Here is a 26,393-nt window from a genome sequence, read left to right as displayed (position 1 = left end):
ATCGGCAATAAATAAATCGTGTCATTAACGGGGAAATTGTTTACATATCTTACATCTTAATTCATTATTGATTGTGAATTACCAAATTCAGTTTATTCAGAAAGAAACCTAAAAAAAATACCGATTTTTAGAAGTATATGGAACTGTAGCAGACTTCTCTGTATAAATCCTTTAGAAATGACTGATGCGGGGTCCAAAAATGTCGGGCCTATTCCTCATCAATTAAATAAAAAATAGTCAAAAATTTATTACATCTTACTTAGTAAATGTATGCAAGTTTGCACAAGGAAACGTAGCAGATGTTAACAATGACTTAATTTATATGTTTGTAGGGATTAATAATCTATATTAATAATATTTTATATTGTTTAAATTATGGTGATTATTTAATAGGTTATTCACCTGAAGTTATACAGTCAATGTTCTAATGCATCCTGTATCCGGCTTATATTCGTGATGTAAATTTAGACCAAAAAACTGAAAATAAATTCTTAATATTAATATTTTAAAGTATTATATTTAACGTTAAATTGAAGAACTTTGATAGTTGTGGCAAAATGCAATCTCTTAAGCAACTAAGGGAATCTAACGAGTGCAGGGTTTTGCGGCTGAAAAGTGAGTTAAAATTATTGCTGTTGAATTTGAAAATTTTGATAGCTTTTAACCTAAACGAACCTGACCTTCAGCTTATAATACTAGTATATAAATAATTGTTGGGCTATGTTTTCACACCTTCCCCTCAGATTTTTCGGGCAAAGGGGAATAACCAGTGTTATTTTTTTTTATTTCTAACTTAAGTTATTTTAGTCATGACAAATTCATTAAGACTTTAGCAATAAATCATCCAGTCGCAGTCATTTTAAACTTTTAAAATGTTATTAAGAACCATTAAACACATGCGATGTTCGTCTTGCATATTTCAGTCGAGTCGTTTTTGTTTTTGATTATGCAAACATATTTATTTCAGTTTTTTTCTTCAGTTTACCTGACGTTAAATGTTCGATAGAGATAGATAGGGACATATCGCTACGGTGTGTCATTTTTGTTCTATTTGTATGCCTTACTTTCGTCGACCTCAAGTTATTTCTCTCGATTTGCAACAACAAAAACATGTTCTTGAGGTATACCCCCCCCCCCCCCCCCCCCCCCCCCCGAAAAAACACTACTTTTTTAAGAATGTATGGGTAATAGCAATAACATTTGGAATACAGGAAAATAAGTTTAATTACCAAAGAAACTTATAACAAAAAAAATAGAAAGAAAAGACAGAGAAAAGAGGCCGTGGTTGTCCGTACCTCAAACGCCTGTCGAAAAATCACAATTTTGAATTTCAACGTCAATGTGATTTAATTAAGATATCGTTGCTCGTTTACTCTTATAAGTATAACGAAATCTTAAAATATCAACTGCATTCATGACCATATGTAACTAATGTCGATGATGGAACAGATTACCCGAATAATCCAGTCGTTATATTTTACTCACTTCGATCGCTCCTCTGGAGGACAATGACCGTAAGAGGGCGCTGTAATTATTCGAGTTAACAGTGACTAAGAAAACAAGTCCATTTAATATACCAGTAATACCATATAAGTACCATCGTATTAGGTCACAGGGTCATAAACGAGGTCAGGGTTGTTACTACGAAACGTAATCATATAGGTTTAAAGAATATCCTCTTCTAAATTACGTTTTCTGGATTTTTAATAATTCCATTAGATAGAAGATACTCTGGATCGATGATACAAAAGTGTTCATAGGCTCTATTAAAAGTGTTGTTTTTTTCTCATTTCTCACTTACATCAAAGACCTAACAGTTCCAAACCAAGGTCATCGAGGTCGTTACACTCTTGTATGCTATGCGTGTGAGATATATGTACAAGAGATATTTGGAGAATGTTGGTCTTCCTTGGAGTAGGAAGGACATTAATGATCGATTTTGAATAATTTAGTCCATTTCAAGGACCATGTTTTACAAATATTTTATATATTTCATCGGAAAGAAATACCAAGTATAGAAGAAATTCCAACCGGTACATGTTTATACTTATTATTTTTGCTAGTTTAAATATAAGTAGTCCTTCTATATTGTTTAAATTGCTGGGGTGCCTACAGTTAGTTTACCTGTCTTTCCATTAAGTTTTCCTTTAGTCTAGTAAGTTCAGTTTACTAGAAGTTGCACGACTATAATAATTTCATGTTCCTATCTTTTGGTGTAGAATCATGTTTACAAAGGAAGGATAAATTTTCTGGAAAGACAGTCAACATTTCTAAAGGTCAACGTCGTCTTAGGGAGTTGCAACCTTAGTTTCAACACTAATATATGTAAATAAACGTTTGCAATGGGAATTAAAGAGTTTTAAATTGAAAACAATCAAATTATTCAAGTGTGTACTTCATAAACGTGTTATGTATCAAAGCTTCAAAAACTTCTTGGCATTAGCATTAGCGTATCTGAGGAAGGAAGATTATTGCAGAAACACATGTGAATCATATGTTTTGATATTATAAAGTTTTACCAAAACCTAAGTAAATGGCATGCCATCAGAATGATGGCTTAATTTGAAAATTAAATTATAATCATATTATTCGTATTGTCAGCTATGGGTTTCATTGGAACACGTAATTATATATCAGCATCAAATGATTTGCGAACCCTGATTATTCTTCTAACAGCATGCAAACTTTAAATAAAAGTATTCATGTTAAATGTATAAGAATTTATTAACCAACTAAGTACATTATTGCCAAAAATGACTTCATGGTTATTAAAAATAACATATTTTCTGTAATGGCCCTGTTTTTTCTGTAATGGCCCTGTTTTTCTGTGATGGCCCTGTTTTTTTCTGTAATGGCCCTGTATTAATGCCCGGTTTGTCTGTATAAAGCAGTTAGGGTTTTTTATAAAGTTAATAAAATTAAGTTGTAAAGAGTATAATACTTTTTTGTATTTTATTTAATTTAGTAACCAGCAACCAACATTAAAGAACCATATATAGGGATCACTGTTCCTCCTGTTTTTCAACACATAACTTCTGTCAACTTAATATCTTGGATATTTGATATATTAACACATACACTTTTATTCAGTTGGTTAATAAATGTATTAAGAAATGGGTGTTTTTGTAATGGCTCTGTTATATGTCTTCGGTCAGTAATAATGGCCTCGGATGTCTGTAATGGACCTCGGCGTTGCCTCAGGCCATTACAGACTTCCTCGACCATTATAACAGACCTTGGACATATAACAGGGCCATTATAAAAACACCCATTCATTAATACTATAGTATTATTATGATTGTTAATTTTTTGGATGCACCGTTACATAATAGAAAGTGATATGAATCAATGTTATACATGAACATAGGCTTTCGGGTTAATGTACTACATGTGTATTTATTAGGCTGTATATGCATATTAAATTGACGTTTTCCTCATGACTATAAATATTTACATACATAATTTTTGTTAGGGATTTAAATTCTAATATTTAACCAAACACAATTTATTGATAAATATATGACTATCATATATAAAATGAGTTTACATTATCGTTATACATATATAATTTGCGATAACATGACATACAGGCCCTGATCATTCTTTAAATAGAGATTGTTAAATTTAGCCTGCTAACCAAATTCTGGTGGTGGAGGGATTAAAAACTTTTCAAAGAGGACTTTTCAAATTGTTACGTACTAATGCTAAGAATTTAATCGGGTTTGTGTTTATACTGTACAGCTAAAAGTCAACCATTTTACATTTGGTTTTGTTTTGGGGTTTTTTGTTTGCGTTATTGGAGAGATATATGTTTTATCAACAGTTTCGTCAGAACATCGGTGTACGTTGTTAACTTCTGTAATCACTCACCTGGTGAATGAATACTGAAATCTTTCGTTGATGGAAAGAAAGATTTGAGTAAATAAAAATAGTCAATTGTTGCATAAGAAGGACATTATTTTGCAATCAAATTTGGATTAATTTGGAGGACTTAAAAACGCCCAAACTGTGTAAAAATGTCAGAAAAGGAAGAAAAAGAGGCGAAATTCTGTAAGTATACAAATCATGTATTTCAAATAATTATTAACTATCAAAACTTTTGGAATTTCAAATGTTTGATTCTAATGAAAACATTTTGTATATTTGACAGCACTGAAGGACATGTCGTTGTGTGCATGAAGCTGCACCAAACCTGCATATTGCAGCTTCTAGCTGAATGCGTAATATTAGTTGTAAAAATAATATGCATGTTGATCTACGCGAAGTTTGTGAGTGGTTTATTTACTAGTTGTCAGATTTTCTTCTGGCATACCTTGTAACACATTTGCTCTTTTATATGAAAATATGATAAAGGTGTTGCAAAAAGAAAATTGCAACGTGGGTGGCAATCATTCTTATGATTGCACTATTGTTTTGTGCTTAATTCTTCAGTTTATTTGTTTTTGTGACATAATCAAGTTCTATACCCTGTTTCTCTTGATATTAAATTAATTTTATTGGCTGTGTACGTAGTACTATAAAGGATAAATGCTAAAGTGGTTTGAAGTATATACGTAACAAAAAAACTGTCTATCTATTTTAAATTTTAACAACTACTTTTAAAATAAAAAAGGAAATCCATTTTATCTATATCCGAGTGTATCTGTCTATACTGTCACGGAAAAGATAACCTAATTCACTATCCTTTCTAAATGTGTTCGTGTTATTTTTATTTTTATTTCCAATATTATGGGTTTTTTAGTTTTGTTTCCCTACTAGCTTACTCATGAGTCTTTTATAGATATTCAGCAACACATAATTGTGTTAATGGGTCGCTCTCGAGCCGAGCCTCGAGCATATTCAATACAGTATATATTCATTTAAAACACATCCATTGCACTTACAATTAATAAGGCAACAGCTGTTCTAAAAAAAGAACACATAAGTGTATTCATTAATGCAAAAAACATCTCTATTGAAGACACTACAGGAATTACAAATATTATGATAATTATATATATCTAGATATATATATACGTATATCATGTCTTAAATGATCATATCCAAGGTCGTATATGTTAATTATGACAGTGATTTGCACCATAGAATCAAATTCATTACAGTGCTTTCAACGTTGTAGTAATTTGATAAAGGTTAAAGATTTTGTACCCATTGGTATAGGAGGATAAAAGTGGGAAAGCTCGCGTGTAAAATATATGTATAAATAAATCATGTAAATTGGATGGATCGGAAAAAATTATTGGACTTTAAACGAGGTTTTAACTTTTTAAGAAGTCCAGTTAGTATGTGAGTGCAAAGCCTAAATCCATGTACATGTAATAACATACAATAAACCGAAAACTTGCCGAAACAAGTACCGAAATAAGGATTAAAGTTGGTCATTTTAATTTGTTCCTCACAAGTTCTTGTTTACATTGAGAACCGTTTGTAAACATATTTATCAATAAATGAAAGAGTTTTGAAGTGAAATTTACTAGCTGTATAGTCATAGTTCGTCTTTATCTAATTTTACGTTGGTATAAACAAGTATAGTTATCAGTTTGCAAAACTTGATGAAAAACCGAAAAACGTACTCAAATTGCACCCCTTTGTCAGGAGTTACAAATTTGAAAACACATTTTTCAATCATTCTTGTATTTAAATTGATCTACGAAGCGTATTCGACCGTCTATGCATAAAATGAAATGGGGGTTATTTAGTACATCCATAGTGAGGGGGGAATTTCGAAGAAAATACTACTTGCTGTGTTGACGTAAAAAAGATAACAAACTTTATATATGCTAGCTTGTTGATTTCTGTTAACATGTTGGGATTGGGTTGGACACTTACAAACATGCCCCACCATATTCTGACTATACGGTCAGGGGTTTTGCTCGTTGTTGAAGGCCGTGCGGTAACAAATAGTTGTTTAAATCCACACTATTTGGACTCGGGTGGATTGTTGTCTCATTAGAACCCACACCACATCTCCTTGAACTTATTCTAATCCATCACGAGAGTAATAAGACACGAAAATTATTTGTTCGTAAGTCATTTTTGTTGATTTTGTATATTATGATTTTTTATATTTCATGGTTTTCCTAATCATTCCGATCTAAATCTATCTAAAAAATTCACGTATTTTACGCTTCATCATAATAATCCTTTCATGAAAGTTAATAATTAAAGATTTATCTGTCTTTGTGGTCTAATTGCACAATAAAGAATATAGATATGATAACTACAGAAGTGACTCTTGACAAACTTCATTAAAATAGACTTTGTAACTCCTAATCTCAGCTTTCGTCAAAACGCAAAATTATATAGAATTCAGTATTTGAATATTTTGATTCGTTCAATTACACATGTCAATTATACTTTGAATTTGTATATTTTATATGGCTACTGTTGAAATTCAGTTATGCTTTTGATCATTGAAGTATGTGAATGTGAAATAATTGTGTAAACTTGCAGGGCAGCGACTTGAGACAGCTAGTTTCCAAAGTGCCTGTGCTAGTTTCCCCGACACTAAAGCATATGACCGAACCTACAAACAACCTGCATGTCATAGTAGAGTTGTTTTATATTGATATCATATATACTTTGGTTGGGTTGTACTGAAGCATGAGGGGTATTGCCACGTACTGTCCTATATAAGTTTCACTCAGAGATCAATTTAAAAGTTAAACTGTCATTGATATGATCTGTTATGCCTTTCAAGTTCATTTTTCAAATAAATCTTTAAAATTTGTCAGTCATCCGTCCGAATCGCAGATTTTGCCTCAAGGTCAATTTCTAATATGTTTTAAATGACATAAACATACTGTGCTTCATTCGATACATTTGAAGGCCTATATTTCCCAATGAATAACACGTATGTATATATGGTATTGGAGGCATGGGTCTTAGTCAACATGTTCATTTCTAGTCTTTTGTAATCAAGGTATATTCAACGAAAACAGACTGGAACTCCTTTCAAAAACATCTAGAACAGTGCCTGCTAACACTGAGATACCCCTTTAACCCTTTCAAAATATGATGTATATTATTATAATTTATAACAAAAAGCAAACGTGGAAATACATGTTAACATATATAATGTAATAGTTATCAGACGCATATTTATAGCTCGATTACTTCCCTTACACAGAGGAATTTGAATTGTATCTGAAATTAGTCCAAAATTCCTTTCTAGTCGAAACATCAAAATCTATAAAATATAGATGTTTATCTCTTTATTTTTCAATATTTCAAAAAATCTCTTTTGTCAGACTAAACATTTGATCTCAAAAGTGCATACTTTTAAAAGCGTGAGTGCTTTGATTTATAACTTATTTCTTCAAAGTCAAAATCAGTTATGGTTATATTGCCATAATTGTGATTCTTATTGGATATTGATATCCGTTTATGTGGGAATCAATTTCTTGCTTTTCATTCTAATAGTTTCCATGAATATCAACAATAAATAAAATAACATATTTTCGTTTTAATATATAATCATATATAGATGATTTATACATTTCAAATGTATTAATAGCCTAATCTCGGTAAACTGTTGCAGTAATTCTTCTGTAGATTCTCGCTTCATTACATTCTAATGTATATTTTACATCTTTGACATTCAGGTTATAATATTGTTGATTTCACAACTGTCATATGTTATACCATTAATATTCACTGCTAACTTTGGACATTCCTAAATACACGTGTCATATATAGTTACATAAGGATTTCAAAATAGAAACATCATTATTTAACCTTTACATGAACATATGCAGCTCACCTTGTACAAGAACACGATAAGAATCATTTTCATAACAGCGTGGACAAGACCATTTCTTGGCGCGCTCAGGTTATCAAATGACTGGGTCCGATTAGGCGCACGATGGTCTTTAACGCACACTTGTCCTATCGTACGTGTTTTAGACATACATTAAATCTGTAGGGTCGCCTAAATCAAATAATATGAATAACTAGCAGAGGACAAAACCTTGTGTGTTGATTTAAATGTTGAATACTTAAACTCTCTTTTTGTCTTCTCATGCACCTGCATTTACCTTTACTCTTTTATTTTATTTAAAACCCCACTGGAAAGCCTCTGACAGACTGAGTGAGCGTAAACTCACTGTTATCGATAGCCGATGACAATCAAGTTAAAGGTTAATGATTCGGTATTATTTTCAACATAAGTATTGCGGTTGTCCATACTGTTATGAACATGATCCTTTTTTGTTTGTTTGTTCCCAGTGTCACTGCTGGTTTTGTACATTTTAACAACTCTCGGTAACTGAACTTAAAAAAAACATTTTTCTGTTCGATGGGTCAGAACTTTATAGCTTAACTAAAAATACTGAAATAACACTGCAGTTCTGATACGTAAGTTATCATTTAGTAACTTCTCTAAAGTATAAGTTAGATGCTAGCACAAAAAAAAGTATTATCGCGAACCGTTAGTTTAAACATATTTATCAATAGTGGATTGGGAAACAAGTTATTGCAACTTATATTAATCCCTTTCCACTTTGCGAGTGCGAGTGCTGCTTTGAAGTGGTATGAGCCTGCTCTTTTTTCAAAATCTGCAAAGGTGTCTTTTACGTGCAAGAGATATGGCTCTCTCTCTTTAACACGGGTCGGTCATTCATCGTCCCTTTCCGACGGACTATCATCGTTTCTCAAGACCATACTCGCAAATTGTGTCAACTTGGGGATTGTCGCGAACCGTTGGATAAGTTGGATATTAAGGTGATTAAACATGGGAAGTATACTGGAGATGAAGCCCTGTTAGTGGACCTTCGAGTCTCTGTTGAAACATTGTTGATATGAGCCCATAATCTATGGTTATGAACTCTACAATAAAACTAACTCCCAAGTTGTCATTTCAGTAGACAGTAGCAATTGCAATGAATGAATACATCAACACATATCGAAAAAAAATCTGTCTCCTCTTTCGTTATAAAAAAACCGACAGTTAATAAAATTAATAAATTTGGAATTAGATAAGATTGCAATGCAGGAAGCTCTAATTATTTTCTATTGATTATTGCGAATAATTTCTATTTATTGTTATTCAAATTGATTGATCGCAAACCTAAGACAGTGACCCATTCTCGGGTGCATATTAAATCTTGGTGTATAGAATAATTAATCCTATTTATGTCTCAACACATTGATCTCTTATTGTGATTGTAGGAAACAATCCGATTATCGAACTTAAATATTTCTTTGCATTCATGGTCGCATTTTCTTAATTACATCAAGTGCTATTGATTTGTTTCCATTTTTACATAGAAACTTGGGATAATGTCTTTTATAATAATATAAGTATCAGTTCAAAGATTTTTGTAAAAACAAATCCGAACCAATGTTCCCCTTTTTTCAATATATAGCTTGATATCTTGGTGGAATCAAATCTTTTCTTGGAAAGCAATTGTTTTAATTTTAGATTACAATCAAGTCAATTGGCATTCTTCGTTAGGCTAGCTCGTTGGAACAATGTCCGATTTTCGTCCATTACCTCACAATCCAATTAGTACCTATACGTCTGTTCGGAAGCGATGCAATTTGATATATTTTTTTCAAACATCACTTGTTGATAGTCATATGCGTTGTCTTCACTTGTCAGTAGTCCTCTACGTTATCTTTGCTTGTCAATAGTCATCTTCGTTGCTTGTCAATAGTCATCTTCGTTGCTTGTCAGCGCAGGTAACTATATTGTCTTAGCATGTCAACCGTCATCTACGTTGTCTTCACTTTTCAATAGTCCTCTACGCTGTCTTCACTTGTCATTAGTCCTCTACGTTGTCTTCACTTGTCAATAGTCCTCTACGTTGTCTTCACTTGTCAATAGTCCTCTACGTTGTCTTCACTTGTCAATAGTCCTCTACGTTGTCTTCACTTTTCAATAGTCCTCTACGTTGTCTTCACTTGTCATTAGTCCTCTACGTTGTCTTCACTTGTCAATAGTCCTCTACGTTGTCTTCACTTGTCAATAGTCCTCTACGTTTTCTTCACTTGTCAATAGTCCTCTACGTTGTCTTCACTTTTCAATAGTCCTCTACGTTGTCTTCGCTTGTCACTAGTCCTCTACGTTGTTTTCACTTGTCAACCGTCATTACGTTGTCTTCACTTTTCAATAGTCCTCTACGTTTTCTTCACTTGTCAACCGTCCTCCACGTTGTCTTCACTTTTCAATAGTCCTGTACGTTGTCTTCGCTTGTCATTAGTCCTCTACGTTGTTTTCGCTTGTCAATCGTCATCTGCGTTGTCTTCATTTTTCAATAGTCCTCTACGTTGTCTTCACTTGTCAACCGTCATCTACGTTGTCTTCACTTTTCAATAGTCCTCTACGTTGTCTTCACTTTTTAATAGTCCTCTACGTTGTTTTCGCTTGTCAGCAGTCAACTATGTTGTCTTCGCCTGTCAACCGTAATCTAGCTGTCTTCTCTTGTCAATATTTATCTATGTTGTATTTGCTTATCAATACTCCGCTTCGCTGTCCTCGCTTGTCAACCGTCATCTGCCTTGTCTTCGCTTGATGAAAGTCAACTACATTGTCTATGCTTGTCAACATTCGACAATCTTGTCTTTACTTGTCAATAGTCGACTATCTTGTCTTTACTTGTCAGCAGTTTACTACATTGTCTTTGCTTGTCAGCAGTTAACTACCTTGTCTGTGCTTGTCAGCAGTAAACTACCTTGTCTGTGCTTGTCAGCAGTAAACTACATTGTCATCGCCTGACAATAGTTTCTACGTTGTATTGCCTATCAGCATTCAACTAAATTGTATATGCTTGTCAATAGTCAACTACCTTGTCTTTGCTTGTCAATAGTTTTCTACGTTTTCATCGCCTGTCAGCATTCAACTACATTGTCTATGCTTGTCAATAGTCAACTACATTGTCTTTGCTTGTCAATAGTTTTCTACGTTTTCATCAGCATTCAAATTCCTTGTATTTGCTTGTCAGCAGTCAGATACCTTGTATTTGCTTGTTAGCAGTCAACTACATTGCATTTGCTTGTCAGAAGTTAACTTCATTGTCTTTGCTTGTTTGTCAGAAGTCGACTTCCTTGTTTTTGCTTGTCAGCAGTCAAGTACACTGTCTTTGCTTGTTAGCAGTCAACTACATTGCCTTTATTGCCAGCAGTAAACTACATTGATTTTGCTTGTCAGCAGTCAACTACCCTGTCTTTGCTTGTCAGCAGTCAACTACATTGTCTTTGCATGTCAGCAGTTAACTACATTGTCATTGCTTGTCAGCAGTCATCTTCACTGTATTTGCTTTTCATCAGTAATCTACATTGTCTCTGCTTGTCGGCAGTCAAATATCTTGTCTTCGCTTGTCAATATTTTTCTACGTTGTCATCGCCTGTCAGTAGTCAACTACCTTGTCTTTGCCTGTTGATAGTCATCTACGTTGTCTTCGCTTGTAACTCATCTTCCATGTATTCGCTCATCAGCAGTCAACTACATTGTCTTCGCTTGTCAGCGGTCTACATTGTCTTCGCTTGTCAGCGATCTACATTGTCTTCGCTTGTCAGCGGTCTACATGGGCTCCGCTTGTCAGACGTCATCTACCGTGTCTCCGCTTGTTAATTTCGCTTTTCGATATACATCTACGTTGTCATCGCTTGTCAGCATTCTTAGCTCTACATTGTCATCGCTTGTCAAAAGTCAGCTCCATTGTCTTCGCTTGTCAATAGCCATCTACATTGTCTTTGCATTGCAAAGTTTGATCCCTGTATGAATTAAACCAACGCCTTGAAAATTGATATTTGATGTTTCTCTGCTTAACACGGTATTAAGGAATAAGAGCAAAGACTGGTCGAACCGGATTTAGAATAATGTGTCAGCAAAATGACTTTTTTCGTATGTTACGTTCGCCATACAGTTCTTTAAATCTGAATTTCAAAAAAGCACTAGAAGACATGCAAAGATTCTAGCCTTCTCCTGTGTAGCTAGTGTTTTGAGCAGAAATAATAATAGCTTCGCATTAATCCTGAATTAACAATATTTTGATTGCTTGATTTCGAAGTGTGAGTTCGGTGTGAGTTCGGTAACAGTACTACAATTGTGGTGTGACCTCTAGGCTTTGAGTGAAAAGGTACAACAGCTGCGTCCGTTCAGAATCAGTACGTTAAACAACGCCCCTGGTTATGAAACTGTAACTCTCTCCAAATGTAAAATAACTATTGCACGTATCTTTAAAGGGTCAGTAAGGGACCTTTTGCGAGGGGAAAATGTTGCTCTTACTTAACTTACCCTTTTCCCAGTGGCAGTTCAGCTCATTTGCCCATCATCCCTTCATCAAACCATCTAAATTTTCTTGCTCGACCTGATCATGCATGTAATACTTGCCATTTGACGTTGAACACAAAGCTTTTTATAAATGCATCCTTTCTAACATATTTCAATTTTTCGATGTGCGCTTCTTTGTATACATTTCCACAATTTTACATGCTAATATCAAGGATTTGTATAGTTATAACTATACAAATCCTTGGTAATATTAATGCAAACCGGTATATTGAAGTTGAAGGACTAGCCGTAGGTCAAATCTGAAAGAACACAGATATGCATCGTAAAGCAGAAAATTTGGTCAATTATATCTATCTAATTTTTAGGAATTCCCAACCATGATAAAAGGGGAGGAGGAGGGGGGTTGGGTTCCAACTATATGTCCCCATTCAAATGCAAATGCATTCCAACCCCCGGGACCCCCTTCTGGATCCGCCACTGGTTCTTTCATCAATATGAATTCTTTTGCATGTTCATACAATGGGATGAAAAAGTCTGTCTATAAAATTGGGAAAGGAAATGGGGAATGTGTCAAAGCGACAACAACCCGACCATAGAGATACCCGACAACTATGTTACCAAATATGTGTTAATTCGTATTTATTGTGCCATACACGTTTGGTATAGTACTCTTATTAGTTTAATTATTTCATGTCCAAAAGCTAATTCCAAATGCAGAAAAAGTGGTATAATGTGAACCACTCGCGATACCGGTTTTTTAAAGTTTGAACTTTCATCATACTTTATAATGATTCTTAGTTTATTGATCATTTATTAAATGCATGTTAGTGTATTTAAAGCAGATTATTAAACTATACCTTAATATATATAAAGGTGATTGTGTGTCAATGATATATACTATATGTTATGCTTGAAATACCCGACAAGGGCTCCTAACAATACAGGATTGTTCAAGTTGAATCAATAATCCCAATTGATCAGTCGTGTCCGTCTAATTTTTTATTATAGTGCACATTGTCGCATTATCTGTTGAATTTAAACTTTTCAGTGTATATTTGTTGTCCTATATAGAAAAAAAAACAGCTGTTACATGGCTATGTATGTAACAGAAAAACATTGCTCGTGAAATCGATTATTGAATCAAATTCTGTGATATTTTTACCTTTCAAAAGGACTTATTTGGGATCTAGAAAACTTCAGTTGAACATTGCATCGAGAAAAATTCCAGGATTTTCAATAAGAAAGTGAATATGAGTAAAAAGGACAAGGGTAATGTTTGTAAGTATATATAAAAACACTTATATTTATCTCATATTTCACAATGATATAAATGTTACATTACTTGCAAAAAGATGTAAATCTAAAGAAAACAGTTTTATTTGTTGTAATATGTATATGGGTCGTAAAGATATATTTTTTACTTTGAACCCCGAAATGAACGGTTAAAAGTAAATTACTTTTTGTATGCTTCGTGTCTATTTAATATACTTTTCATGAATAATTTTAATAAATTTACATCAACATTGAATAAATATAATGGACTGCCCTTTGAATCATCAAATATATGAACAGATCAAGAATGTAGATGAGGAATTAAAATGAATAATACCAATATATATATTTTTTTTTTGGTTTGTGTGTGTGTGTGTGGGGGGGGGGGGGGGGGGGCAACATGGGCAGTTTGGCCGATAGTTTTCTCAATTGAATTGTTTCTTATTGGAACCTTTTATAGCCGACTATGTGATGAGTTTTTTTCCTCATTGTTGAAGGTCGTATGGTTGCCTATAATTACTTGCACACACTTCATTTGGAATCAGGATAGTTGTCACATTGGCAATCATACCACATCTCCTTATTTTCAAGTTTACATATTTTTTTTCATGGATTATGTTGAATTTACATAATTTAGTTCATTAGAATATACAAGTCATGTGCCAAGTACCAACATAGTTTTTTTTTATTGATTGGTGGTTGTCTGGCGTTCAGTGGCAAATATATCACGCAATTATTCCAGATACTATCAATATTTTTGATTTTAGTCCAACTGGAAGTCTAAAAAATGTCATAATTGTAGTTATACTAAAAACATAATGCATGATTATCTCACGGGTATTTCAAATTGAGAATATATAGACCAAGAGATCGTACTTTAGTTTATAAAATAGAGACGAATCGAATCGCCTCTTGATTTCCCCAAACTAATAAACATGTTTACTTTGATTTAAATATACGTATTTACCATAGATAAAATTTCATTAAAACGTCTTATCTTATTTATTATTTACAATGCTCATTTAAAATACAAGGAAGGTTTATTTGAATAAGTCACATAAATTAAATCCTAGTGGGTAACGGGCATATATTGTCTCGAGTTACCAGTACAATGGAATCACTTAGCAGTTTAGACTAACTTGCGTAATGATCTTACAAAAGATTATACAATTGTTTGATAGGTGTAAAACTTCGAGATCAGCAGACCTAAATATTGACGTATATAAGACCATTTAACCAATACGAAAAATATGAACAATATTTTTTCATAACTTGTGAGCTCGCTTGTGAGATCAATTGTTCATATAAAAAGAGAAATAACGTACGGGCTTAAATTAGATGATGATTTGAAACCTGTATAATTTTGGAATTCGATCTTATTTTTGCATCTTCAAAATAATCTAAATTCTGAGCTAGAACCTGCGTCCCATTAATATATTTCCCAAGCGCATCGTATAGCATGATGTTGCTGCAATCTGCATGCCACCGTACCTTTTGAAATGTCTAATCGTTTGCTATTTTGCCATTTATAATTTACTATATATATAGGTATGGATTTCACTTATCATTGAAGACATGGTATCTGTTGATGCTTACACCACATTGTGGATAGTTGCTTCTTTCGCAATCACATAACATCTCATCTCAATATAATATTTAGTAGATGTCTTAGACTTTTGACTGTTTTTGTCGTTGAATTGCTGTCTCGTTGTCTTATTACACACATCTTCTATAATTTTAATTCCAATTCGCGTCGGCGTCAACAGTGACGTTCTGTCGGTGATGAAAGTGTAAATTGTTTCGTGAAACCTTCTTGGAATTTTGAAACTTGGACAGAAGCATTTTCATGATGTAGAGACACGTTAGCATGTTAACACCCTTGACTTAGTCGGGGCTAAAGTTTTTTCAGACATTTATTACCTTGTCAAAACTTCATGGAATTTAATAAAGACTTTACAGAAGTTTTGTGATCAAAAGACTGTATTAAGTGTTAAATTTAGATTTCTCTTGTCTCCACATTTCTGTATTTAAATGATAAATGGACTTGGTTTTTTTTGGCAATCAATATTAAACACCTTTGCGCTAACAACAGCAATCGCAGTCGAGGCACAGGATTCCTTGAAACCCTATGTTTGTTTTGTGGCAAGTCAAGTTTAACAAAAAACTTACCAGCGGTAGCTACTCAGAAAGGAAAAACGTACACATAAAAGACCCAATATACTTACAGCTTATTTCCTGATGCATGTAGGGTAAGACTTTGGTAAGCTTACTTGCTTTCTTTGTATATTGACAATTGTAATTGGAATAACTTTCAATCAAATTTAAATACAATATATACTGGTTTAATAAAGTCTGTCTATATTGTTTGCTGATGTCAATCTTAACTTTGGAATGCGTGAGCTAATATTTATACAAACAAAACGAGCAAGCCAGCAAAAGATTTCCTCTCTACAACCATTAGGAAATTAGCTGTAACTACACATGCATACAGTGGAATGCCAATTTCAATCTTAAAAAAAATAATCTTGTTTAAAATGATATCTAGCACATTACACATCTTGATAGATCTATAGGATAATGTCATACATTTGACCTGTTTTGTGATTTTGATTGTAGTATAGTAATCATAAATTATATGTGCTCGAATTTTAAAAATAGCCTAAGTCATAAGTAAGCGATCCAATAGGAAGATTAAAACTATAAAGAATAAGTAACAATTCATATTTAAGTATTCTCTTTGATCATAAAATTTACCATACACACTATGTAAATACCTGTGTATCTCGAATTCAGGTTATAGTTAAGAGTGTACGGATATTATGTTATCAGGAACCATAACATCGGTTTATGGGGGTGTCGGTTTTAACTTATCGTTTTAAAACTGTGGTGCCTATTTTCAGTAGTGATATTATAAAATTATAATTATAAGCTCTGAGTCTGGAAGTAGTTTTCGTGTTCACAATTACGTAAACAAGATAGATCTGATTCTTGGCACCTGAGATGAAGGTAGATTTATTAACCGTGTGGAAAAAAATTAGATTTCTCGTTAAGTAAACTATCTTTAGTTCTATCATGATATTAAAACAAATGTTTCCTCAGTGGAGTTAATTTGTGAAGTTTCCAAAATACACGATAAAAGCTAAAAATACTATAGCGATTTAAGATGCTGGTTTCAATAACAGGTACGAGAAGTTGTTTTAACAGATGGGAGAAAATGCATGGTCCTAGTAGTAAGGGGAGATAACTGTCAGAAACAAAAAAAGAGGATTTGGATTGAGTTGGGTTTTGGGAAAAGGCCTGAGGGGAGCTGCAACAGTGATTAAATGCATCAGTTTTAGGAGTCTGTTTTGAAAATTATTAATATTTTTTTCTGTGAAAATATCACAGTGTCATACTTAGTAGCGATATTACCATACGTTACACGAGTTTCCTTTGATCTCATGGACTATACTTGGGGAAAAGTAATTTGAAGAATTTTGGGACTTAAATACTGGCACAATTTTAATTTTTATAATAAGGTCAATATTAATCCTTATATCAAAGTTGATGAAACAGTATAAAAAGTACCAGGATCTTTTTGTTCTAAGTGCTTTTGGGGAAGTAAGGTAATCATCTGCTCAAAGAGCGAGTACATTCAGCGGATTGAAACCCCAAAGCAGTAAATTCGAATCCCACAGTTAAGTGAAATGACCCAACGATAGTAATGTCCTCAGATTAGGCATTTGTTACTTGTTTTGTTATATCTTGTATCACAAGTAATTAATAATTTTCAGTATTAAGCAATAAGTGCATTTTTTGTAGAAGTACGATTTTTGTCGTGTTATCGTTACTACGAACAAGTTTTTGATTAAGATTTAGGACCTATTATGAACAAAATCAGTACATTGATTAGTATAATAAACAATTTCAATATAGGTAATACAAAAGATAAAACAGGTAAAATATGATAAAAAATAAGTGAATAATATTAACATATAAACCATTATGTTCAGTATTCATTATACAAAAGATAAAAGAGCAAAAATATAAAATATAAAAAATAAGTGAATAATATCACCATGTAAACTATTATGTTTAGTATTAATTAACGTATAATCTAGTTGACTCGTTTCATGGCAAACTACAAAAGGACTCGTAATACCTTAATTTATATTTAAACAAAATCTGTCAGATTAATTGACAGACTGTTTTCTTTCAATATATCCTTGGTAAATATACAATAAAACCCATTTTAACCTGGGAATCGTCATAAGCTAAAAAATATTGAGACTGTATGTGTGCTGAATATCTTGGACCATAGAAAAATGTACGTATTCAGTCCCATCTAAAGTCAGAGACATATATGTGTATATATGTCTCTGCTAAAATGAGTGCAGAGATTTGAATAAAATTGTTTGGTGCGCTGGAAAATTTAGTATATGCTTCTTGGTTTTCGTTGATACATGTGCGCGTTTTTAAGATGACTCTGAGAATGTGATATCATAGTTTAACTCACATATTAAAAAAAATTATGATACAGCAAAATATTTGTACAGTTACCGGTAGAAATACACAGAGGGCATACATTATTTCACACGAACAGAATAGCTTTAATGCGTATGTTTTATGTGTGTATGTAAACAATGTTGCCTGTTAATATAAACAGAATAAAATATTCAGTATTTTCACAAGAGTAGTCTCTCTTTGATTGTAAACGTGTCTGGAGGTTCGCCAGGTAGTGTACCTGTCGACCTGAAATACACCATAACAAATAATAAAATAACTTTCGCAGAGATTGCACTGATTAACAAGCTGAAGATAAATGCGTCTATTAATAGTATCCGATTAAAAAAATACCAGATCTTTATCAGATGAATTCTTAAAGATTATTGATTTTGTGTACATTATACATAAGAAGTTTGTACCAGACGTGATGATTAAATTTCAACTAGCAGGTCGCCATGATGGATCCACTGCAGATAGTTTCAAAGATGATTTCAATCATTCCCTAAAAAATCCTTGATGGACATCATTTAAGAAGGGATATTTCCTGTTTGCGATCAATTGGTTGTTTTTTAGACCATAGAACTTTTAAGTATAATGTTACTAAGTTACTTTCATAAGAAATGTCGATAGAGATAAAATCATGGTCACCGTGGCTTACGCAAAGGACATTGCAACCGAAAACTGCAAATAAGTAAAATCAGCTTGTTGATGGTCGCCATGATCTGAAAGCAGCCGAACACAACCCATACGATTTTCAGCAAGGGACACGCGTTGTGACATATACTTTTTACGAGTATTCAACATCCACTATTTATATATACGGTCACTAGAATATCAAAAGTTATATATGAAGAAGAAGAAACAAAAATTCACAATGACAATCCTTTCATAAAGTTCTTTTACTGATAGGTATCAGTATTATTGCACAGTATAAAATGACAAAGCAGCTATTCGCACTTTATTTGTTGATAAGGAAATCCTGCCATTTTATACTCCGATATCAGTGGTAGTACTTACAAATATCTATACTGCTTAACAACGCCGACCTTGTGTGCACTTTTAATGGTAAATATGTGTACAAAGTTCAAGTATGAAAAAGAATTTAACATTGTAGTATGAATAAATTGAATTGACGTAAAAATATTTCGTCTGAGACCTAACCCAACAAAAGTTCTTCCTTCAACAGGAACCAATCATCTGCAAGCACTGTTTTCAACTACCTGCATTGCTCAGTTAACTGCATGCGCCATATAAGATATAAACATGTTGTTTTTATAAAAATTTTGACGAGACGTAGTATGGTATACAAATGTCCGGCGTCCGTCCGTCTGTCTGCCCGTCTGTTCGTCTGTCTGTCCGGCGTCCACATGTCGCACCGTAACTTGAGAACTACTTATCCAAATTTCATGAAACTTGAAATAGTTGTTTCTTATGATGGTCAAACGATCTGTATACTTTTTGGTGGAAAATAAGATTTAAACTTTTTGATTTACGAGACTATATAACTGAAACGGGGTGGGGGTTACACGTCATGTCGCGCCGTATCTAAAAAACGATTTATGATTGTTGCTTAAAACTTTACACACTTCTTAGTTATATTAATCTAAAGATCTGTATACTTTTTGGTGATGATTCCAATTTTGTTTTAGATTTTATTGAGTTTTTTGTAAAAAAAAAAGGGGGGTGACATGTCGCGCTGTATCTCAAAAAACGAGTTATGATTATTGCACAAAACTTTACACACTTCTTAGTTATATTGATCTAAAGATCTGTATATTTTTTGTGATTTTTCAATTTTTTATTTTAGAGTTATTGAGTTTTTTTGTAAAAAAAAGGGGGGTTTTCACATGTTGCACCGTATCTCAAAAACTATTTATGATTATTGCACAAAACGTCACCACCTCCCCCCCCCTATTTTATCCTTGGTTGGACACCTCTTTTAGAATTGGCTGGATCCACCCAACTACACTTGATTTATGGATGCTTAATTGTGTATAATGACTACTTGGCAGATCAACCAATACAGATGGATGTTGCGTGGAATCACTACCTTGAATATTTATATTGTATACGTCTCAATACGGGACAACTTTTCGACAGGTATTCTCTATTGGATAACCACCACTAAAAATTGAGACCAACAATGTTAGGTCTGCAACTTTACGGTATCATACTGCTACTGAACCTATTGTGGTATTAATAGCTACACAGGACTAGAACCATCAGAAATCAATTATATACATGTTTTTACTTCTGAAATTAAGCCCAACAATGTAACGCCCCGGCCGTTCACACAGTAAAAATTTACACGTGCACATAAACACGTGTGTAAAGTTGCCTGAGTATGTAAATGTAAGTATACAATGCGTTCACACAGGGACTTTCTATCCCTGGTTCACATAAATGTATTTGTTCCAATAATAAGTGTTTTCACAAATTGAACTTGTTCATTGAGTCAATTGATATCTAAATGTGATGTTCAAAATCGGCACGTTCATCCTCTTTATATAGAGCTGCAGATGTATATCTATTTATATATACAACTCGTCTAAACATCAACCCAACAATGTTAGATCTGTAAATTTGTTTTCGCAAATTATTTGTTCTTCCCTCGCCGGGACTCAAACCCATGCTACTGAGATATCGTGACACCAAATCGCCTGCACTGTAGCCGTCCCGCTAGACCACACGACCACTTGGGCTTCATAAAAATGAAGCTTTCGGTGGCCGGGTGTTACCTTTCCACGTCAGTTTTAATCTAGCGTCGTACTACAGTACATGATACGTATCTATTTATATATATATATAACTAGCATTTGGATGAACCTATATATATAGGGTAATCCAAATGCTAGTCCAGGGTTTTACATAACGGACCCACGGAAACAACGGTTAGGAGTGGAAATATGTTTTAAGCATTTATGTACCTTCTCTGTATCGCACAAACAGATTTTCACATTAGAGCGCTTTCATCAAATCACAAATTATTTTCAAATATTTTCGATATATTTGGTAAATCAAAATATGCATTCGTAATTATATAATGAGCCCGGAACTCGGCATGGGGTCTACAGGCGATATATAGTTTTCAAGAGTGGACCTTAGGTACCTAAATATTTCAACATTTTGATTTTTTCTCTTCTACTGGAAGGAAAAATCACCTTTATCGTTTGATTCTTCCTACGAATAAATTGGTGCATTACCTCCGTGTCTTGGTTTTTTTTTTACAATTTCCTCCAGTTAGTCATGTATAAGGCCAAAGACCACGAGTTGATAAAAATATGAAAAAACAGAGAAAACCAACGACTTGATTAATGATAAAAAACAACACAGAAACATACAAAAAATAAGGCAACCAGCAACCAACGACAACCACTGGATTACAGTATCCCGTGAAATTGTATATAGCCACACACGAACAAGTCGGAATGTCGCGGGGTTAATCATGTTTGTGAATTCTCAGCCCTCCCATAACCTCCAGGACAGTGGTGTACCAGTACTGTACATAATAGAACACATTGTAAAAATAAGTCGAAAAGGGACTAGACTCGACGGATTGGTACATTCCATCGTTTTTTACCATTAAATGTTATAAAATTCATTATTATCCAGGCAAACCTATTGGATTTATAGAGAAACTACTTTGTGGATTAATCATTTAGTTTGATACTTTGGATAATTTGAAATAACAACTTCATATCTCGTGTGCCTCATAAGAAGTTGTCTTTAATTTACTAACTTTTAATGTATTGTCCTTTTTGTTATGCTGCAGTGGAGGGGTTACTAAGTGTTATTCTTGTCCGTCTCAGTGTGCGTCCGTCCGTACACGATCGAGTACGTATGTACCAAAATAAAGTTTCGTTCTTTAACTTTAGTAAGTCTCAACTCAGATCAAGTTCAAACTAGGGTGGTGTCACTTTTACCGTTCGTGAGTTATGTTCTTTTATTACGTTCGTATATGAAAGCGGGAGATTCACTCATCTGTGTTCCATGGACACATTCTCCATTTTTTTATTGTTGCTGAGGGCATATCTGGGTATCCTCTATAAAGTTTTATCAGAACGTACTTTAGTAAGTCTCAATCAAATGTTAGGAAATATTACCACAAAACTCAGATCAAGTTCAAACTAGGGTGGTGTCACTTTTACCGTTCGTGAGTTATGTCCTTTTATTACGTTCGTATATGCAAGCGGGAGATTCACTCATCTGTGTCCCATGGACACATTCTCCATTTTTTTATTGTTGCTGATGGCATATCTGGGTATCCTCTATAAAGTTTTATCAGAACTTTTCCAAAATGTGATAAACAGCAAGCCATATGAAGACACTTGTCTGTTGTCATGATAATGTTGAAGGTGATATCTTGAACTTTACCATGTTTTTTTGTGTGTCGCTGACTTTCTGTTTCAAAACAAAGCCTCGGACAGGCAGCTTTCAACTATTCAGTACAGGAGTTGCTTAGCCTCATGAAAACTTAGGCCTATTTTTTTTTTAAACAACTAAAACTCAAAATACACTTGATACATGAATATTGCAAAACAAAATCTATATCTGACGGGGTTAAGAATTGTAATATGAAGAAGATAGAAAGTCTAAGATAAGATAAAAATTTTATTAATCTAATCAAGAACCCATAAAGGGCATCATTTTGCAACACAATATTATTGAAAAAAACGAAACAGAAAACTAATACCATACTATAACGTTATGGACAGGATCAGAGCCTAACACAACATGTGTTTTATATAACTATTGTAATAAATCTTATAACAATAAAATATTATATTATTTCATTTATTTTATGTATATGGTTTGTTATATAATATAAACACAGATTTAGTTTTATTGAAAATGAAGGACACGCGTAGATATTAAATTCATTTCGAATAAATCCTTTGTGCTTTGCAGTAGACAAGTATAGTATGATACCTTTACATGTGCCTCTTATGTGCTTTGTTATCAATTTGTCATTTACCTGAGAAAAAAAAACTTAAATATTAAATTTCGACATATGTTGTTCATAGGTAACGATAAAATGATGATATATTCGTCTACACACAAACTTTACAAGTGATTTTCTCGTCTAAAATTAGAAATAATGACTAAATCAGAAATACGGTGAATGAAACAACTGTCCCAAAACACGCCATGCGTAGTTTTTCAAATCCCGGCGACACTCATGCGTAAACTTTTGAAAATTAGGCCACTTTGAATGGTAAACAAAATATCTTAAACTTAAATTACACATCGTGGTTCGCATCTTATTACTAAAAGACCATCTTAAGGCAGGCAGGACAAACGTCTTGGAATGGAAGGGTGAATAATTTGACTTGTTAGCTGTCAATCACACTGGAAATATACATTTATTTCTGTAGTACGCAGTAATTTATCATTATATATAGTGCGGTTAAAACATTATGTGTGAATTCTACCATGTGTACACTAAATTTGGAAACAAATAATGGGAAAATAGGCTAAAAATATTTAAATGTACTTTGTATGAATGGATTGAAATGCACTCGCATGGATCAGATTTCGTGTGTACACAACAATGAGACTTTAAGGATATTTTAAGGAGTTTCAGTGTGTGACAAATTCTACGGTAATCTGATATTTTGAATAAAAATGGATTTCTTCTTTGACTTGTTTGACTCTGAAAAGAAAAGAAAAGCACAGCTTCAACAACAACAACAAAATCAGGAACAAATTCGGAATAGAACTGGGAGTGGAGGAGAACTACCCCCTCTCAGGAGAGACAGGGGTTACAGAACTTTTAGTTTAAGAAAGTATGATCAGCGTGAAACCAATAGAATTCGTGATGAACGTTTGAAAAGAGAACTTCATCGACTCTACTTGTGGGACAGTAAGTTCAAAACTCTATACTACATAAATACAGCTTAAAATTAGGTTAGTTCATGCGCTTCTTTTTCTCTTTACTACACATATTATAATCAGTTTGTACTTTCAAACTGCACACATCTGGTTGTTAGATATCATCAAGATACACGTGAAAAAGATAAACACAGAGCTCTTTTCGTTATGCAGTAAAAACAGTTGAAAAACTTTGTCAACATTGAAAATATGTATATTTAATTCAGAATTTATTCTACAAACGTATTGTACATGTTGTAATGATATACAATCATATAGATCAGTATTCATACGAATGAGGGGTTTCGGGGTTGAAGGAAATTTCTTAAAATATATAAATAAAATTTATCTTCAAAAAGGTCAAAACATTTTCTACTTTTAATGATAAGATTAATTATCACATGGTTGTAATCCTCAAAATATATTCTGATGTAAAGCTACCTGCATGGTCGAAATATAGTCACTAACTCATTATTATGCTTAGCATCTTCAGATAATGCTGTCATTTGTAATACTGCCCTACGGCGGTGTACATAATATATATCCATTCATTTGTCATCCTTCTGTGGTCCCATCATTGCGACTCATTAGGATAGATTTCATTGTTAAATTCTAATTTTAGCTCACCTTGTCCACAGGTGAAATAAATAGGTTTTGCCATTAAGTTTTGGTTACACAGAAACAGAAAACTGAAAAACAAAGTACTCATTTTGAAAGAACATCTCCTCTAAAATACGTTTTTTTCCTCAACATATTGGAAATTATTTGCCTATGTCCGATAGCAAACAATTTTTTTTAATTTTTAGGACAAGAACAAATTATTAATAACCTAGTATAAAAGTTAGGTTCTTCAGAAAAGGTCCATAGAAATGAATAACGATACATTTGGACTGCTACTATTCAAGAAAGTGGAATGGAAAGTACAAAAGTATTGCCACCATTGGCCACAGCTAACCTTCATGACTGTCAAATAGTTGTTTCAAAGGGCCCAGTAACCATGGTAACACATACACGTGGCGCTTTAAAGCCCCAGTAATACACACACGTGGCGCTTCAAATGTTCATTGACTCGCACTTGGCGCTCCAATGGTCAATTAACGAATACACGAGGCGCTCCAAATATCCAGTAATTAATGCACACACATGGCACTCAAAAAGTTCAGTAACACGCACGTGTCACTCCAAGTGTCCAGTAGCACAAAAATGGCGATCAAAAGGTACAGTAACACTGATTCGTACGTTGCGCTCCAAAGGTCCAGTAACTCGTACATGTGGCGCTATAAAGTTCCAGTAACACACATACGTTAAGCTCTACAGACTTAGTAACATATGTATACGCACACACTCCAAAGTTACAGTACCACATCCGTGGGGTTTTAAATGTCCAGTAAAATATACACGTGGCGCTCTTAAGGTCCAGTTACATACACACATACACACGTGGCGCTACACTGTGAAGGTTCAGGAACACACACGTTGCGCTCTAAAGGTCCAATAACATTTTTGAGGGGACATCTGACCTCTACTTCATGGACCATTGATCCATATTCATTATTAAGTGGACTTCCCAGTTCTGTTGAGTAATAAGTCAGCTAAATTTATGGAATCAGTGTCAGTAGTCTGTCTGAAACTTGACCTTGATCATATATTAAGTGTTCTTTGATCAAGTTAGCTGTTTGTACTGAGGTCAGTTTCTCAGTTACTATAACTGAAATCTTAAGTATACGGTCGATCTTATATAACTGGCCTTGACCTAATTTTCATGGTTCATTTAAAAAAAAGGAAAGAGTTTGTGTTTAGGTTTACGTACCAGTTTATAAGAAACAGGCTCTTTGCTCGTTGTAGAAGGCCGCACGCTGACCTATAGTTGTTTATTTCTGTGTCATTTTGGTCTCTTGTAAAGTGTTGTCTCATTGGCAATTATACCACATCTTCTCTTTTATATCCACTCATATTTGGTCTTTAGAAGCCTTGATTAGGCAATATGACTCGTTTGGCTTTGATCTAATTTCTGGGGTTCATCGATCAGTGTAACGTGTTCGTCTCAAGGTCAGTTTTTAAGAAAGTGCTTGTGAAAAGTCAACTGTTTATTCGATATTTTATAGAATCATTTCAAACTGTAATTGTTCGTCATAAATCCACGACGTAAATACTATTTCAAAGTTTAAAATGGATTAACAATGAGAAAAAAATGTTAAAAATCAGAAAGCTATTCTGGTATACAAATCTGTAGATGGAATTACACCTTCTTTATATAAAGAAGAAAATTTCAATATGTAAAAATTCGAAAATTATCAGTTGTGTTGCATTAGCAATTAAAATGTACACCTGCCAAAACCAATTTGTATGAAGAAAATATTAATGGACCCCAGGAAGATATGTTCTCCTTTTTTTATTTCGCTCGACTTTGGCCATATATTAATGGTAGGGTATATGTCAACGAGACAGCAACCCAACGATGTAAAAAATTAAACCAAGGTCAATTAGTTCTTTTAAATAGGAAAACCATATTCAAGTTAGAGTAAAATTG

The 26,393-nt window shown here is 33.5% G+C and overlaps 1 protein-coding gene across 12 annotated transcripts in view; it reads left to right on the top strand.

The window, feature by feature from the left end:
* Positions 1-26,393, top strand: part of LOC139495235 (cAMP-dependent protein kinase catalytic subunit alpha) — a 93,590-nt gene that overhangs the window by 32,007 nt on the left and 35,190 nt on the right. For 2 of the 12 annotated variants that reach the window (XM_071283596.1, XM_071283587.1), the window contains exon 1: positions 758-4,050. The exons of 6 other annotated variants lie outside the window; for them this stretch is intronic. In XM_071283596.1, coding sequence (XP_071139697.1) covers positions 4,017-4,050 — 34 coding nt within the window. In that variant the 5' untranslated portion in view covers positions 758-4,016. Of the gene's footprint in view, positions 1-757; positions 4,051-13,075; positions 13,514-22,947; positions 23,856-26,393 lie in introns of those variants that run through there. 4 more of the 12 variants (XM_071283601.1, XM_071283608.1, XM_071283495.1 and 1 more) reach the window with 4 other exon arrangements.

Source organism: Mytilus edulis, chromosome 1 (assembly GCF_963676685.1).
Source record: "Mytilus edulis chromosome 1, xbMytEdul2.2, whole genome shotgun sequence".
In the NCBI taxonomy this organism is placed as follows: Eukaryota; Metazoa; Mollusca; class Bivalvia; order Mytilida; family Mytilidae; genus Mytilus; species Mytilus edulis.
This window is presented reverse-complemented; position numbering and strand designations above follow the sequence as displayed.